The sequence below is a fragment of the Prionailurus viverrinus genome, chromosome B3 (genome assembly GCF_022837055.1).
Source record: "Prionailurus viverrinus isolate Anna chromosome B3, UM_Priviv_1.0, whole genome shotgun sequence".
Taxonomy (NCBI): domain Eukaryota; kingdom Metazoa; phylum Chordata; class Mammalia; order Carnivora; family Felidae; genus Prionailurus; species Prionailurus viverrinus.
The window spans coordinates 1,817,109-1,832,729 of NC_062566.1; the positions used below are offsets into that span (position 1 = coordinate 1,817,109).

At 45.1% G+C, this 15,621-nt stretch overlaps 1 protein-coding gene across 4 annotated transcripts in view; it reads right to left on the reverse strand.

Moving 5' to 3' along the window:
* The window catches only part of FANCI (FA complementation group I), a 91,926-nt gene that overhangs the window by 1,141 nt on the left and 75,164 nt on the right, over nt 1-15,621 (reverse strand). For all 4 annotated transcript variants that reach the window (XM_047862132.1, XM_047862130.1, XM_047862131.1 and 1 more), the window contains 13 exons: nt 13,769-13,935; nt 13,327-13,403; nt 12,122-12,238; nt 9,806-9,857; nt 8,890-9,017; nt 8,723-8,791; nt 8,456-8,549; nt 7,973-8,160; nt 6,105-6,158; nt 5,964-6,023; nt 2,238-2,312; nt 717-812; nt 326-445 (listed from right to left, as the gene is read on the reverse strand). In XM_047862132.1, coding sequence (XP_047718088.1) covers nt 326-445; nt 717-812; nt 2,238-2,312; nt 5,964-6,023; nt 6,105-6,158; nt 7,973-8,160; nt 8,456-8,549; nt 8,723-8,791; nt 8,890-9,017; nt 9,806-9,857; nt 12,122-12,238; nt 13,327-13,403; nt 13,769-13,935 — 1,297 coding nt within the window. The remainder of the gene's footprint in view (nt 1-325; nt 446-716; nt 813-2,237; nt 2,313-5,963; nt 6,024-6,104; nt 6,159-7,972; nt 8,161-8,455; nt 8,550-8,722; nt 8,792-8,889; nt 9,018-9,805; nt 9,858-12,121; nt 12,239-13,326; nt 13,404-13,768; nt 13,936-15,621) is intronic.

A 15,621-nucleotide genomic window follows, 5' to 3' on the forward strand; every position in this document is an offset into this window, starting at 1 on the left:
CCTCACGGCGAGGCCCTCATGACGAGGGCCCAGGGAGAGGAAGTAGTCATTTTCCAATGGTTCAAAAGGTCACAGGAGACCCCATGGTGAGAACTTGTGTCACCACCCCCTTTCTAGAAAGGTCTACCCCAAAATGTGCACAAAACTGGGTAACTTCATATGGTGCCAAACTCCTAGCCCTTCTCTGACAGCCCTTAGTTTCGGCTTCGCCTGACCCCCTCCGCCCCCTCTCTCTGGCCCCCTCCCCTCAGCCATGCTGCTCCCATCCCAGCCAGTCAGAAGGGTGGCCGGGCTTGCTGCGCTCCAGTCAGGAGCAGGCACTGACCTCGTCGTCGTCGTCGTCCTCCTCCTCCTCCTCCCCCTCCCGAAGAACCATATCCAGGATGTTTCCTTTGATCTTGAAGTCTCGTGAGGTGCTGAGCTTCATGTGCTGCATCAGGTTCACCTGCAACAGGTTTTCCTACCTATATGACAGGTCCCGCCAGGGCCACCCGGAGGTGCTGCTGCTGTGCCTCCAACAAACCCTTCGGTGCCGACTTAAAGCAAGCATGCGCCCACCTGACCTGCTTTTCTATCAGTCCCCAATGTGAGGTTTGCATTCAGGCCATCAGATCACAGAGCAAAGGGCTGTGGTTTCCCCACACTGTGCCGCTTCTGTGTGCTAGGCCCCCTGGCAGGGTAAATGGAAACACTAGAAGATAATGGAGTATGTTTACCTTGGACTTCTTTGAAAGGTGGATGAGGAATTTTTCATACTGTTCGATGGCAAAGATGAGGTTAGGGATCGGCTTGGTTTCCCGAAGAACTCGGGCCTACAGGGCAAAGAAGACGAGACCTAAATTTCAGATTCAAGGGCTTTCAGAGTTGTCCTCTGAAACAGTCCGCAGAGCTGCTCTTGGCTTTGCAGGAGAAAGCTAGATCTGCCCTCCAGTCAAATGCAGGATTCCTCATATTCCAGTAATCTAAGATTTCTGCCAGTTCAATCTCCTCGAAGGACCTGGACGCGGATAAAGACAGCAGCAAATCTCTCCATTTACAATTCCTCAGTATCTGTTTTACAGACCAGCTGGAAGAAGGACCATTTGTAGAAATCTGGTTGCTTCCCTGACTTAACACAGTGAGCCCACCAGTGCCTTTCTAGTTTTCACCATTGGGATCAGATTTCTCCCAGTCTGACTTGTAATCTGTGGGTCCTCCCAAATGTACACACATCAATGTGTTCTGTACTTTTTTTTTTTTTTATAAAGCCCAGAAGGGAGGACATTGTTATTGTTTTTTTATCACATTATCTTGGAGATAGCTCTACATCTGAACATTTCTATATCTGAACATTTAGATTTGTATTTTCTCATGCCTAAGTCATATCCTACGGTATAAATAGACCATAAGCCTTTTAGCCAGTCCACTTAGTGCATATCTTCCGTCTTAGTTTTTCTAGTATCTCACTTTTGCAAATGACACTACTACGACTGTCCTGGACACAAGCCTTTACAGTTTCTACATCCTAAAAGTGGAACTGCTGTAAAGCACAGTGTGGAGATCTCCTGAAATACAGCACTTACTGCCAAACGGCCCCTGAGAGGCCACTAGTGTGCACCTGTTCCAGCAGTGTCCTGGAGAACCCTCCTCCTGTCCCCTGACACTGGCATGTCCTTTAGGGGGTATCTTCCACACACACATCAGCCCTTCCTAAAATAATTCCTTTCCAATGGGAATCCAAAGCCATTTCCATTTTTAAAGAAAGAGCTTGAGATTTTCTGGCGCTTTCTGAATAAAGTATGCAGTTTTTGGTGGAGGAAGATGTTCCACCTGAACATAAATCCTGTGAGCTGAGAAGCACACGTGCACCCACACATTTAGGTAGCAGCATTAATGAGCTCTAGTTCACACCTCTCACAACTTCCCCATTTATGTCGCACGGTTCAGTGTTTTTTATACTGAGAGTTGTGCAGTTGACACAATAGATCTTAAGACATTTCCACACACCCCCCAGAGAAACCCCATGCCTATTTCACAGCAGCCACCCCCCCACCCCAGACAACCACTAATCTGCTTTCTGTCTTCTCAGACCTGCCTATTCTGGGCCTGTCACATAAATGGAAGCCTCCAGTATGTGCGGTCTTTCTGTGACTGGCTTCTTTCTCAAGGCTCACAAGTGCTGCTGCGTCATCTGTGACTGGCTTCTTTCTCAAGGCTCACAAGTGCTGCTGCGTCAGCCAGCAGTGTGGGCTGCTTACCATGGCTGTGGCAACAGCAGCGGTTTTCCCCTTTTTCTTCTCTCCTGTGTATTTTAGGCTCTGACTCCTCTTGTTCTGAAGAAATAGAAACAAATTCTCTCATTCCTGAAGATTCTTCATGGGAGCTAGCAGGCCAGTGGTCATTTTCGAAGAAGGTGAGGATAGCAGAATATGGGGACTCTATAGGGGACCACGTCCGGGTGGAGATAACTGACAGCAGATGCTGGAAGATGGGGAGCATTCTGTGATGCTTTACGATCCTCAGATTTTTTTTTTTTTTTTTTAATCGCTGGGAGGTTTACAATCTCCCTCTTAGAACTAGCACATGAAAGTGAGGGCAGGAATGACTGTTCTTGTACCAGACCCACCAAGGGACTGGAGAGGTACAAAGGATGGTTGAAACGGGGACTGTCACGATGGCAGCAGGAACAGGGATTTCCCAACTCGGCAGTTGGCTCAAAGGGTTTCCCATGAAGGAGAGGAAGCTGGAGAGGTTGCTCCCAGGGCCTCCAGCCGTCCCACTGAGAGGCAGACACCAGACATGTCCGTGTGCCACGTGGTTACGTGCTTCAGAAGGGTTCAGAGGTCATACGAACACTTTCCTGTGTTGTAAATAATTGCAAAAGGAACCAAAAAGTACAAGATGAGGCAGAAGACAGTCAAGACCTACGTCACATGTGAGGCACACAAAACACGGGAACCTTTACCTGAAGGGGCGTCGTGTGCCTTCTAGGAAGAAACACACAGGCCTCATGGGACAAGTAAGAGGTTTAAAAACGCAAAGCTGAAAATGGGGAGAATTGTACCACTAGAACCATGTGTGAGAGGCTGGAGTCTTAGTCCCATGGCATGTTCTGGAAATTAAGAAATGATAGGGATTCCAGAGGGGCTGGTATAAAGGTCTATTTTTAGTCCTGGAAGGCAGGGTAGAGAGTGAAGCCCTTTTAAGAAAGTGGCAGGGAAACAGCCATAGATCAAACCCATGTGACCAAGTGGGAAGCAAGGGGTCTTTCTAGAGGTGGTACCCAAGATGGGATCCTGTCCACTGCCCATTCCTGCTGATTTAGGAAGGACTGAAATTACAGCCAGAAGAGGCACCATGTAAAGGTACATGTTCTGAGCAGCATGCATAAGGGTTTTGAATTACTGGTTTGCACTGCTTTCTTCTCACTGAGATCCAAGGCTGTGGGGAAAAGAGATGAGGATGTAAGAGAATAAACAGCTCTCTGAAAGACGTCGCAAATGCAATGCTGCTTTCTAGATAAGAGCTGGAATTAATGGAGCCATACACTTTTTGCCCAGGGTTGCTCATTAAATACATCTCACAGAGAAAAATGTCTGCCTGTGGATCAGCTGACTTGTCAGGCTTTAAGTCAAATACAGATGGGGAAGGGGGAAAACACCCTGAGAACACACAAATTGGTTTTTGTGTGGGTGGGTGGGTGGGTGGGTGGGGGAAATGGGTCAGAAACATATGCAAAACCCTCCAATACTTTACATGACAACAAACATCAAGTGTGATTCTGGAGGAGGGATTGGCAAACTACAGCCCATAGGCCAAGACCAGACCACGGCTTGTTTCTGAAAATGAAGTCTCATTAGAACATAACCAACTGAGCCACCCAGGTGCCCCGAATGTAGGTAAGTGACCGGCTCCCGATTTTGGCTCAGTTTATAATCTCCTGGTTTGTGGGATCGAGCCCTGTGTGAGACTTCGCACTAAGCATGGAGCCTGCTTGGGATTCTCTCTCTCCCTCCCTCCTTCCTCCTCTCTCTCTCAAAATAAATAAATAAATATTAAAACAACAACACCACCACCAAACCCCATGGTCACATTCATTTGTATACAGTCTATGGCTGCTCCTGTCTGTAAAGCCAGAGTCAGCTCTGACCGTGGTCTGCAAAACCTGAAACATTTACTACGTAGCCTTCTACAGAAGTTTGCTGGCTCTTGTTGTAGATTCAAACTATCTGGGTTCAAGTCTGCCTCTGAACTAGTTCTGTTCTTTGCATTTATCTCTAATCTATCTGGGGTTAACTAGTGACCACGGGTGTAGTGAGAATGAATGAGGCAAAGCGTGAGGAGAGTTCCACACTACATCAGGCCAGGCTGCAAGCCAGGGAAGGCTTCTCTGCATGTCTGCTGCTCCAATAAAACGAATATGGTCTTAGAGCACTGGTTCCCAAGCCGTCTTTGGACTGCCATTCTGACAGTTAACACTTGTTATTAAAAAAGCAGAAGATCTTGAATAGATTTTAAAACTACTACTGAACATATTTAATTATTGTTGGACCTCTCAGCAACTTTAACATGCGAACAGGTACCACGATTCTCTAAGATAAGGAATATGTACAAGTACTTCTCACAGAATCCTTGTTTGTTTTGAGGACTCGGTCTATACCGCATACTTTGTGAGATGTGGCCTTACTGGAGATGGGGAACTCAGAACCTGAACTGAGGCACAGAGGGACACATCCTATATCTGGACAAGAGAGGTGTCTGACAAGCTAGCACCTATGTGAACAGTTTTGAGCAAGCATGCAGGCGAGGTCCGAGGAGACGGCCAGAAGAAACAGCTTGGTGAGAGCAGGTCATAAGCTGTGGCCAGACAGAAGACCTGACCCATAGCACGAGCCTGGCACAAAGGCAAGGGGACAGAGAACCTCAGTTATCAGCACACTATTCAGAACTTTTCCGGCCAAACGCAGATGACAGACTGCTCGGTCACTGATTCATTCACAAGGGAAGGGGAGGAAGCACCCCCGATACCCATAACGAAGCAGTTACCGATGCAAGATGTGCCTGTGCACAATGCAGAGGGAGAAAACAAGTAGGGCTTCACTATGAAAGCAGTCACAGTCCATTGCTTGAACTGACCCGTTAAGTGAACATCTGCTGGACTCCTTGAAGATCAGGAACTGCCCTGCAATACTTTGAACTTTAGTGACTAAGTGGCCTCCGGAGACACTGGGTCTTCAGTGCCCCTTTGGGACATTTGGCAATTTCTAGAGACATTTTTGGTTGTCACAACTGGGAGGCTGCTACTGGCATCTGGAAGGTGGAGGCCAGGGATGCTGCTCAATATCCCAGAATGCATGCAAGAGGCCCCACATCAAGGAATTATCCGGCTCAAGAGAGGCCAAAAATGCAGAGCCGGCCAATCCCTGGTGTAAGCCAACAGTTAACAGTGACTCAAGTATTATAAGAACCTGATGGTATCTGCTGCCAAATGACATTTAAAATGTCTCCAAATCTTGAAAGAGCCCATCACTTTAATTTAGAAAGAGAAGAAAGAAAGGGGTCTGAGCAAATAACAGGAACAGCCCATATGCCCTCTGCCTCCTTGAAAGGGCTGCTGTTCCCAAATACACTGCACTGATCTCAGCCCTTTATGTGCTCACTCACACACTAAAGGACAGCTGATGGCATGGATTTAGAATCACCTAGAAATGAACCAAGTCACAGCCCAAGCATGCATATTCCTTCCCTGCTCCAAATGCAAGCATATCACTTTCTCCAAATTAAGTAAGACTTTTTTTTCTTTGTATAAATGAAGACCTCAAGCCTTGGCTTGATCCCAAAGGGGCAGTCACACCTTTGGCTTATGGTAAGTAGGGAAGAAACTTCATATACACTTGGCTCACATGATCAAGCGGTCCCATGGGGACACAGGAAGTCCTTTCTTACTGGAAGATCTATTTTGGTACTGACTCGGAACCACTTACCTGAATGTAAGAAATGAAAGAATAGCACAGGGGAGTCAGATGAGAACCGGACAGTTTTACCTGAAGCAAAAGAGAAGAAAACCAATGTAACTGTAAGAATAAAATGCTTCCCCGTTCCTAGGAAAGGAATTTGCAACTCACCAGCTTTTCCATATTTTTTGGAATTCCTCTGGAGCTCTGACACACCTGGAGATACTAACCAAAAATTTCCAGATTTAGTTTACATCCTCTAGCAATGTTCCCAGACACCTCCAGGTGACTCAGTGGGCTAAGGGAGTGGGGCTCACTGCTGACGAGATGGGAAAGAAAACAAGCTACCCTATTCACAGAGAAGCCTAGACACAAGCTCTCCTTTGTCTCCTCCTCAAGACTCCTGAGCCCCCCAGACAACAGGCAATGAAGGGTTTCTATTTCCGACTTGCTCAGCTTACTGCTTTAAAAATCCTTCAGGCTGGGGTGCCTGGGTGGCTCAGTTGGTTAAGCGGCCTTCACCTCAGGTCATGATCTCGCGGTCCGTGAGTTCGAGCCCCGCGTCGGGCTCTGTGCTGACAGCTCAGAGCCTGGAGCCTGTTTCAGATTCTGTGTCTCCCTCTCTCTGACCCTTCCCCGTTCATGCTCTGTCTCTCTCTGTCTCAAAAATAAATAAATGTTAAAAAAAAATTTTTTTTTTTAAAATCCTTCAGGTTGATGGTCCCTACATCTAAAAAGCAATGACTTTGCTGTTTTTCCTTTAAAAAATGCCAACAGAGGTACCTGGGTGGCTCAGTTGGTTAAGTGTCTGACTTTGGCTCAGGTCATGATCTCACCGTTTGTGAGTTTGAGCCCCATGTTGGGCTCCATGCTGACAGCTCAGAGTCTTAATTGAAGCCTACTTCGGATTCTGTGTCTCCCTATCTCTCTGCCCCTTCTTCACTCACACTCTCTCTCTCCTTCAAAAATGAATACAAGCATTAAAAAAAATTTTTCTTTAAACTGCCAATAAAGGGGCAGCTGGGTGGCTCAGTCGGTTGAGGGACCAGACTGACTTCAGCTCGGGTCATGATCTCATGGTTCGTGGGTTTGACTCCCATATCGGACTCTGTGCTGTTAGCACGGAGCCTGCTTGGGATTCTCTGCACACCACCCCCCCCCCCCCGGCCCCTTCCCCGCCTGCACATGCACGCTCTCAAAAATAAACAAACGTTAAAAAAATGCCAACAGAGAGAAGAAGCTTTCAGCATTTCCACTACAGAAGTGTAGGAGCCACACCACATGGCCAGATCTGCACCTTCTCAGAGATGGCTGCACTGCTGTTTGGGGACACCACGTGGGGGTCTACCATCTTTCTTGGATTGTCTACACCTTTCTAAATATTTAATACGGATCACTGCTAGAATCAAAACTGAATCACTCAGTTCCTACCACCTTCCGAATGTTTGCTGAGGACCAAAATATTCCAAGTGCAAGAAAAGAGTTCTCTGTTAACAGATTAAGCATAAGGAGCATTAACTTACACTTAAGGCAGACTATGCCTTGCATTTAAAAAAATTACCTTTCTCCTACCCAAGTACCTGACCTGACCCAAGTACCCATAAAGCATTTAACACCTACTTGCTAATGGAAGGAGAGAAGGAATAAACACCTCTGTAGTGCCCAGACTGGTTTGAAATAGTGTAATTTGTGTGCAATAAGGAATCGGACTGAATTCTCTAGCTGTAGTTTAGATTAAGTCTTAGAAGGCATTCGAAGGGGCATAATTCTCAATTAGGGGGTCACATACCTACATGCCAAAAAATAAGAGCCTCTAAAGAAGATTTAGAATTAATGTCATCAACTGTTTCTTCCTGGCCCATTATGGAGACACCTGCCACCTACTGACCAAACCAGAATCAAACCACGAGTTGCACGGAAATAAGCAAAAAGAGCTCTGTACAGAGGCCTCCACAGCAGTGAGCTGCTGCCCTGGCCTAGTCTTGGGCTGGCTGGGGCAGCACGGTGGGAGTGGCTCTGGTCACCTCTCTGATACTCACATATCTGACAAGTGCTGTGAGGATGGTGTACATTTTGCAAAGGTCCTTTAACAAGATGTCCACACAGCTGCCTGATGGCAGGGCTGTCTGCACCAGCTCGTGGAAAAATGTAAGCAGAGTTCCCAGCTGCATGATGATGGCTTTCTCGATAGGATGATTTGGTAGGGTTGCCTGAGAAGAGGCCTCTTCTAAAGGGAAATGAAATTGGCACATTCAGACCCACTGACCTTATTTTCCAGTTTAAGTGAAGGAAATTTAGAAATCAACTAACCACCATCAAACGGGAAGTCTGTAGGGACAACGAGCATGTAATTCATCATGCAGAGTGAATCAGTAGCCACACTACGGTCTACTTTTTCCATCATGCTGAAAATCCGGCTCAAACCAACAAACGAATCAAGCTGCCCTTTTACACAACAGTCAATCTGGATTTTGGTGGACTCTTTTCACGATTCTTGAAATGCCATCCTGAACGAATCTTACCTGATAACATTTCTTGGCTCACTTGTCCCTTAAGCTTGGTGATCAGCCAGTCCACTTCTTCTAGGACTTTCTCAGCCTGACTCAGAACAAGTAACTGTGAAAGCAAAGAATGTCCGATGTGGCTCACTGGTGGAACACAGCAACCACAGCCACCTGCAGGCGGGGTTACAGGCCTCAGGACACGAGCCACTACAATTTACTCTTCACATGGAATAAAATGGAAGGAACGATAAGACTATTTCCCATGGCTTGGGGATCCACACTTACACAAACAGTAGGAGCAGCTGTTCTCAAATTCACCATCGCAAAGTGATTTGTTTTCTCCATCTCTACATCCTGAGGAGGCAAACACAGGGGAGATACAATGGCAGTAAAGCTGTCCCCCAGTCGCGATCCCCACTCAGGGTGCCGTAAGCGAAGGCTCGCTACAGTACCTCGTCTATGTCTCCGAGATGCCCATGGATGTCCTGGGACAAGTCACGCAGCAGGATGACAGGACTCTTATACAAAACATGGAGGCTGAAGAGCAAATTCATCAAGCCCTTACAAAACGAGGCATCCTCTAAGAGTGGGAAGGAGAGAAAATTGATAATTATAACCCAGTCTTTAGGGGATGGCGTGCCTACCCAGAAACGTGGCTTGCCACGTATGATATCGCAGTGCTGCGCACAGTCCATCCAGGGCAGCTCTCCCACCAAGGCACACTTGTCCATGGGCCCAAAGAAGGGAGAGGTTTCCTATCATTAGGCAGTCACTATCGCTGTATAACTAGTACCCGGATCAAGAAACAGAATGTTTCCAGCACCCCAGAAACTCCCCTCCTACCTCACTTGCCCCAGCAAGGAACTGGCTGTCCTGATTTCTACCATCACATCTAGTTTTGTCCGATTTTGAACTTTATGTAAATGGAACCAAGCAGTAAGTACTCTTTAAGTACTCTGGTTTCTTCTGTTCACCATCATGTTTGAGCAATTCCTGCACGTTATGTGTTGGTAGTTTGTGTGCGTGCACACGGCCATTCCTTTATCCACTCCACTGCTGACAGACAAGTGGGTTTGTTTCCGCCTATTACAATAGCACTGCTGTGAGGATCCAGGAGTGGGACTGCTGGACCGTAATCAGATACTGCCCAACAGCTTCCCAAGCGGCTACGTCAAACGCAGACCTCCACCAGCGGCGGATGAGAGGGCTGACTGTGCCGCATTCTTACCAGTACTCGGTACTGTGGACCCATCTCAGTTTGGTTACTCTGGTGACTGTGTAATGAGTACCTTTCCTTTTTAAAATGCAATATATTTGGTAAAGATGATTTTATATAAAGCCTAAAAGGAAACAAGAAAGGAAACTTACCCTGGCTGTTTTCCTTGCAAATCTTGGATGTCCAGGATAACATCTGCACAAACTAGAGATTATTCAGATATTAAAGAAACATGCCAACAGACAAAACAGACCTAGGTGCTGTCAGACTGGAGGAGTCTAGACCTTTCCAAATCTCATCAGCTGCCAAAACATGTGCCTGGATCTAAAGTGATAATCTACGAAGAACAGCATAAAAATAAGTCTAAAATTATTATATGAATTAGTGATTCTTCTCTCATAATATAATAAACATATGACTTAATTCTCAGTCTGTGCTCTCATTAAGGACCAAAGGTCCTGAGGTCTGGACTCTTACCCCCCTGAGCTTCCTCTACCCCTACCACCATGGTCGAGGACTAATGCACCCTTTTTCCCCCTTCCCAAAGGCCTCAATTCTTTCCACACTTGAGACATCTTTAAGAATATCAGTCTAATGGAGAGATGCGGGAGAATAAGATCCTGGCCATAAAGACAGCAGAATTAGCTTCTGGGAGCCAAGAGGCCAAAGGAGGTCAGAAGGCAGTAGGGGAAAGAAAGGAAGAAGAGGCAAACAACCAGATGCAGTTTTCTTAGATAAGTAGAGGAGGCTTAAGGTCTTGGGATAGCAGGGTCCTGAGATGCCAGACACAAACTCAAGCTTGCCTGCTGCTCTGGCAGTTCCCTGAATAGGTTTTCAGCCACAAAGGCACCGGCATTCAGTATACTCAAGTGCAAAATGACCAGGAAAAACTCAAAACTCAAATTTTGATCTGCTGAGGTAAAAAATAAATTGATGCTAATTCTGAAAGATCTCTGTGAACGGGTATAAAAAGGTCTCCAGAACACTGCGGGAAATGTAGTAAGCTGGATGCAGAACAAGCTTTTGTGTGAAGACAGACAGGGCTGAGAATAAAAATCTATATTCATATTTGCTTCCACAGGAATAAAGCAACTCTTGAAGGATACTTCAGAAACTAAAAAACATTACTTATTTGGGGAAAAGAACAGAACAGGTGGAGGAGGACAGGAGGGAGACCGTTCATTGTGTCTTCTTATAATTTCCGGTTTTCAAATCATAGGACTTTATTACCCACTCAAATTTAAAAATATTTAGAGATTATCTGAAATGATGGGGGTGGGTGGGTGATGATTTTTGAATTAAAGCATTTTTCTATATACATGGGCCTTTCCAAATCCAATTATTTCCTGCAAATGTCCCCCCTGCCCCACTCCCTGACACTTTCTCTCCTGGTGCTCTGTTCGCTGCAGCAGCATCAGACAGTGAAGGGGGTGAGTGGCCTGGCAGCAGGACGACGTGAGGAGCTAGAAAGAGGGACTCGGTACCAGCTAGGAGCTGGACTCGGTACCAGCCAACCTTGCTGAAAAGTCAACTGCACCATGTGAGCCACCTTCATAATTAGTATGCTTTTATCTTAGAAAAGAGGGAACACCAAGAGCAAGTAAAAACAAGCGAAAAATGTTGAAGTCACCAAAGATAAACAAGGTTTTTTGTTTTTTTTTTTATAGTGCTTACTGCTGACAAGGGTCAAGGGCAATGGCCAAAAAAAAAAAAAGCAGTATGTTCTTGCCCTATATGGCTGCATATAATTATGTTATGGAAGACACAATATGTAGGAAAGGGAACATTTTCCAGATCTTATACTGACTCAGGAGCATAATTAAATATATTATCTTATATTATTTAAAAATAAGATTTAAAGAGGACATTTAGAGGTTCCTGGATGGCTCAGTCAGTTAAGTGTCCGACTATTGATTTTGGCTCAGGTCATGATCTCATGGTCATGGGACTGAGCCTCAGGTTGGGCTCCATGCTGAGTGTGGAGCCTGCTTGGCCTCTCTCCCTCTCTCTCTGCCCCTTCCCCTCTCACAAGTGCTCTTTTAAAATAATTAATTAAAAAAAGAGGACATGTAGATATATACAATACAGTTGATCGTCGAACAGTGCAGGGGTTAGGGGCACTGACCCCCTGCATAGTCAAAAATCCACGTAGAGCTCCTGACTTCCCAGAAATGTAACTATGAATAGCCGACTGTTGACCAGAAACCTATGTGTTACATCAACGGTCTATTATCGTTTATTTTGTACATTATATGTATTATACACTATACTTTTACAATAAAGCTAGAGCAAAGAAAAGCTTATTAAGGAGATCACCAGGAGAAAATGATACATTTATAGTACTGCACTGCACTTATGAACTGTACTTTGAATCCACATAGTTCAAACCTGTGCTATTCAAGGGTCAACTGTACTCCCTGCCTCTGAGGGATGCATGCTGGGTGGGACTAAGCAGCACTTCTCTCTACCTGAGGGGAGGATGGCTCCAGCAGCTTGGACAAGTTGGAGAGAACAGTGACCAGCAGGAGGGCTTCTTTGCCATTAAAGTCTTCCTCTTGGCTGCTAAGTAAATTCAACAAGGACCTCTGGGAAAGGAAAGCACATGTGGAAAAATCAGCAGATATATTCCTATCATGGAGAAGAGCCCTCTAGCCAGAGATTCCTAAGGCTGGGGAAGAAAGGATTCAATGCTACCAAAAGTCCAAGAGGACAAAATCTGAAAATAGGCCTGGATCAAACAGGTAGTTTTCTGCCCCGTTACGGACCACAAATCTGAGGGTTCCCTTGAAAACTATGAACTCCTTCTCCTCTAACACCCTGCCTAGGAATGAACAGTGCACCCAACTTTGGGTGGTTCATAACTTCCAGAGGCCCATCCACCGACCTCACGTTTAGACCATGGCCCAAGCCCAGCATTCCACACACCTTCCTTGTTTCCTCTGCCCTGTTCCTCTCTCACCACCTGAAATACTCTCCGTTTTGTCTTCTTTCCTCGCTCAGTGTAAACTCCCCAAGGAGTTTTGTTTCTTTTGTTTTCCTGCTATATTCCCAGCACCTGAAACAGTCCCTGGCACAGAGTAGGAACTTTAATACTGTGGTTAGAAATTAAGGCTTCAAAGGATGCCTGGGTGGCTCAGCTGGTTAAGCGCCAGACTTTGGCTCAGGTCATGATCTTGCGGTTCATGGGTTCGAGCCCCGCGTCAGGCTCTGTGCTGACAGCTGAGCCTGGAGCCTGCTTCAGATTCTCTCTCTCTCTCTCTCTCTCTCTCTCTCTCTCTGTCCCTCCCCCACTCTGTCTCTCTCTCTCCCCCAAAAATAAAATAAAAAAAAACAAACTAAGGCTTCAATGTGTGACAAAATCAACCTATACAGGGACACGAATCAAAGACGTAACTTCTCTACCTTAATAGTCAATCTCTTCATGTCAATTCTAACAGTGATTCTTGGAGGCAACAAATGCTATAGGCTGGGGTGGCTTAACACCTGTCCTCCCCAGAATCCTCTTAAATGCATGACCTTCCACTGAGTAGAGCTATGTCCTGTTGCCTGGATGGTGACCCAGAAGAAATCGTGCCCTCCTTGCTCACTGCCCGCTCCACCCACAGGTGGCCCAGCTAACAGTCCCCCTGCAGGAGCCCTCAGGCAAGCAGGGCAGCCTGCCAAGGCTTCTCACCTGAAACTGCCGGATCTGGAACGCTGCTCTGTGAGTGACACTGCCTTCCACCTCCTCTCCCTCCTCACCTGTGGCATCTAGGAAAGGAAAAGATCGCTATCTTCTCTGAAATGGACTTACTATTACACTTTTTTGGCCTTTTGATATGAAGTTAAATTTTTAGAAAGCCAAAAAAAAAAAAAAAAAAAGTCTAGGGGCAGATTTAAATATATTCCTAACATTCTGCCATTTGTTAATACTATCTTTCAATTTCCAGTCACTATTTGTGGTTACGTGTTAAAATCCAGTAAATGCCAATTCTGAATCCACTAGATGTCACTCCTTAGCCACATTAGGACTGCTCTCAGGTGTCCTCTGGTAGGTTAACAAATAGAATCACAAGAGGTTTGGTTAAGAAAGAGAAACCTAGATCAAGCCAATTTATCAAAATTGAAATGCCCACCTAGAGCCCTGAGAAAGTGCTGAATCTTGGGCTGAAAGAACTGCTGCACGGCACTGAATATCTTCTGTAAGCCCTCCAAGCACAGCAGGGAGATGCTCTTGCCTTTCTCTTTCTTTCCCGAATCTTCCACTGAAGTAGGAATGGAAGTGTATCTCCAAATTAAGACCCTGAAAACAGGAAAAGTGATTAGTGTCAGGTTCACCAAGGTAAATTTATATACTGTAAAATTCACATCCTATACATGTACAGTTCAATGCATTTTAACAAACTTCTATTGGTGTGCATCTATCCCCACAATCAAGACATTTTCGTCATCCCAAAAGTTCCCCTAGGCTCCTCTGTAAGCCAGTTCTCTCCTCCTGATTTTCCAAGCACTCACTGATCTGATTCCTTATCCCTATGGTTTCACTATTTACAAAATAACATATAAAAACGGTAGCACTCATATGTAACTTTCTGAGTCTAGCTCTCTTAAATTTTTTAAAAAATGTTTTTATTTATTTTTGAGACAGAGAGAGAGACAGAGCATGAGTGGGTTAGGGGCAGAGAGAAAGGGAGACACAGAATCAGAAGCAGGCTCCAGGCTCTGAGCTGTCAGCACAGAGCCTGATGCGGGGCTCGAACTCATGGACTGTGAGATCATGACCTGAGCTGAAGTCGGACGCTCAACCGACGGAGCCACCCAGGCACCCCTTGAGTCTAGCTCTCTTAATGTAACATATACTTCCCTCGATTCACCTATGTTGCTGTTTAGTTTGGAATTTGGAATTTTTTATGTAGACAATTATAATGTCCTTGTACACACAGTTATTTCTTCCTTCCCAATCTGGATGCCTTTTATTTCTTTTTCCTGCCTTACTGCACTGGCTAGATGCTGAACAGCAGCAGTGAGAGCACCGGGCAGGGGCGGGGGACATTCAGTCCTTAATCATTAAGTATGGTATTGACTGTAAGTATTGTGGATTCCCTTTATCAGATTAATAAAGTTCTCTTTTATTCCTAGTTTGCTGAGAGATTTTATCACAAATTTGTTTAATTTTCTGCATGTATTGAGATGACTATACAGTGTTTTCCTTTAGTCTGTTGATATGAACTGTATTGACTGATACACAACTTTTTTTAATAAAGTTTATTCATTTATTTTGAGAGAGCAGGTACAAGTCGGGGAGGCAAAGAGGGAAAGAGAATCCCAAGCAGGCTCTGTTATCAGGGCACAGTGTTTGGGGCTCAAACCCACAAACTGTGAGATCATGACCTGAGCTAAAATCAAGAGCCAGATATTTAACCTACTGAACCATCCAGGCGCCCCCTGATTTACACATTTTGAGCCAACTTTGCATTCCTGAGAAAAATTCCACTTAATTACATCATGTTCGTTACAAATTGTTAGGTTTAACTTGCTGATATTTTTTACATCTACATTCAAATGGGAAATTGGTCAGTAATTTTCTTACCATGTCTGAGTTTGGCATTAGGTAATGCTGGCCTCATAAAATGAATCAGGACATATTTATTCTCTCCTATTTTCTGGAAGAGTTTGCATAAATTGTTATTATTTCTCTCTTAAATGTTTGGTAGAATTCACCAGTAAGGACATCTAGTTATGGAGTTCTCTTTGAGGGAAAATTTTGAACCACAAATTCAGTTTCTTTTTCTTTTAAAGATTTTATTTTTAAATTACCTCCATCCTTAACATGGGGCTCAAACTCACAACCCCAAGATCAAGACTCCCATGCTCTTCTGACTAAGCCAGTCAGATACCCCTCAATTTCTTTTTTTGGATAGTTTATTTATTTATTTATTTTGAGAGAGAGAGAGAGAGAGAGAGAGAGAGAGAGAGAGAGAGAGAGAGA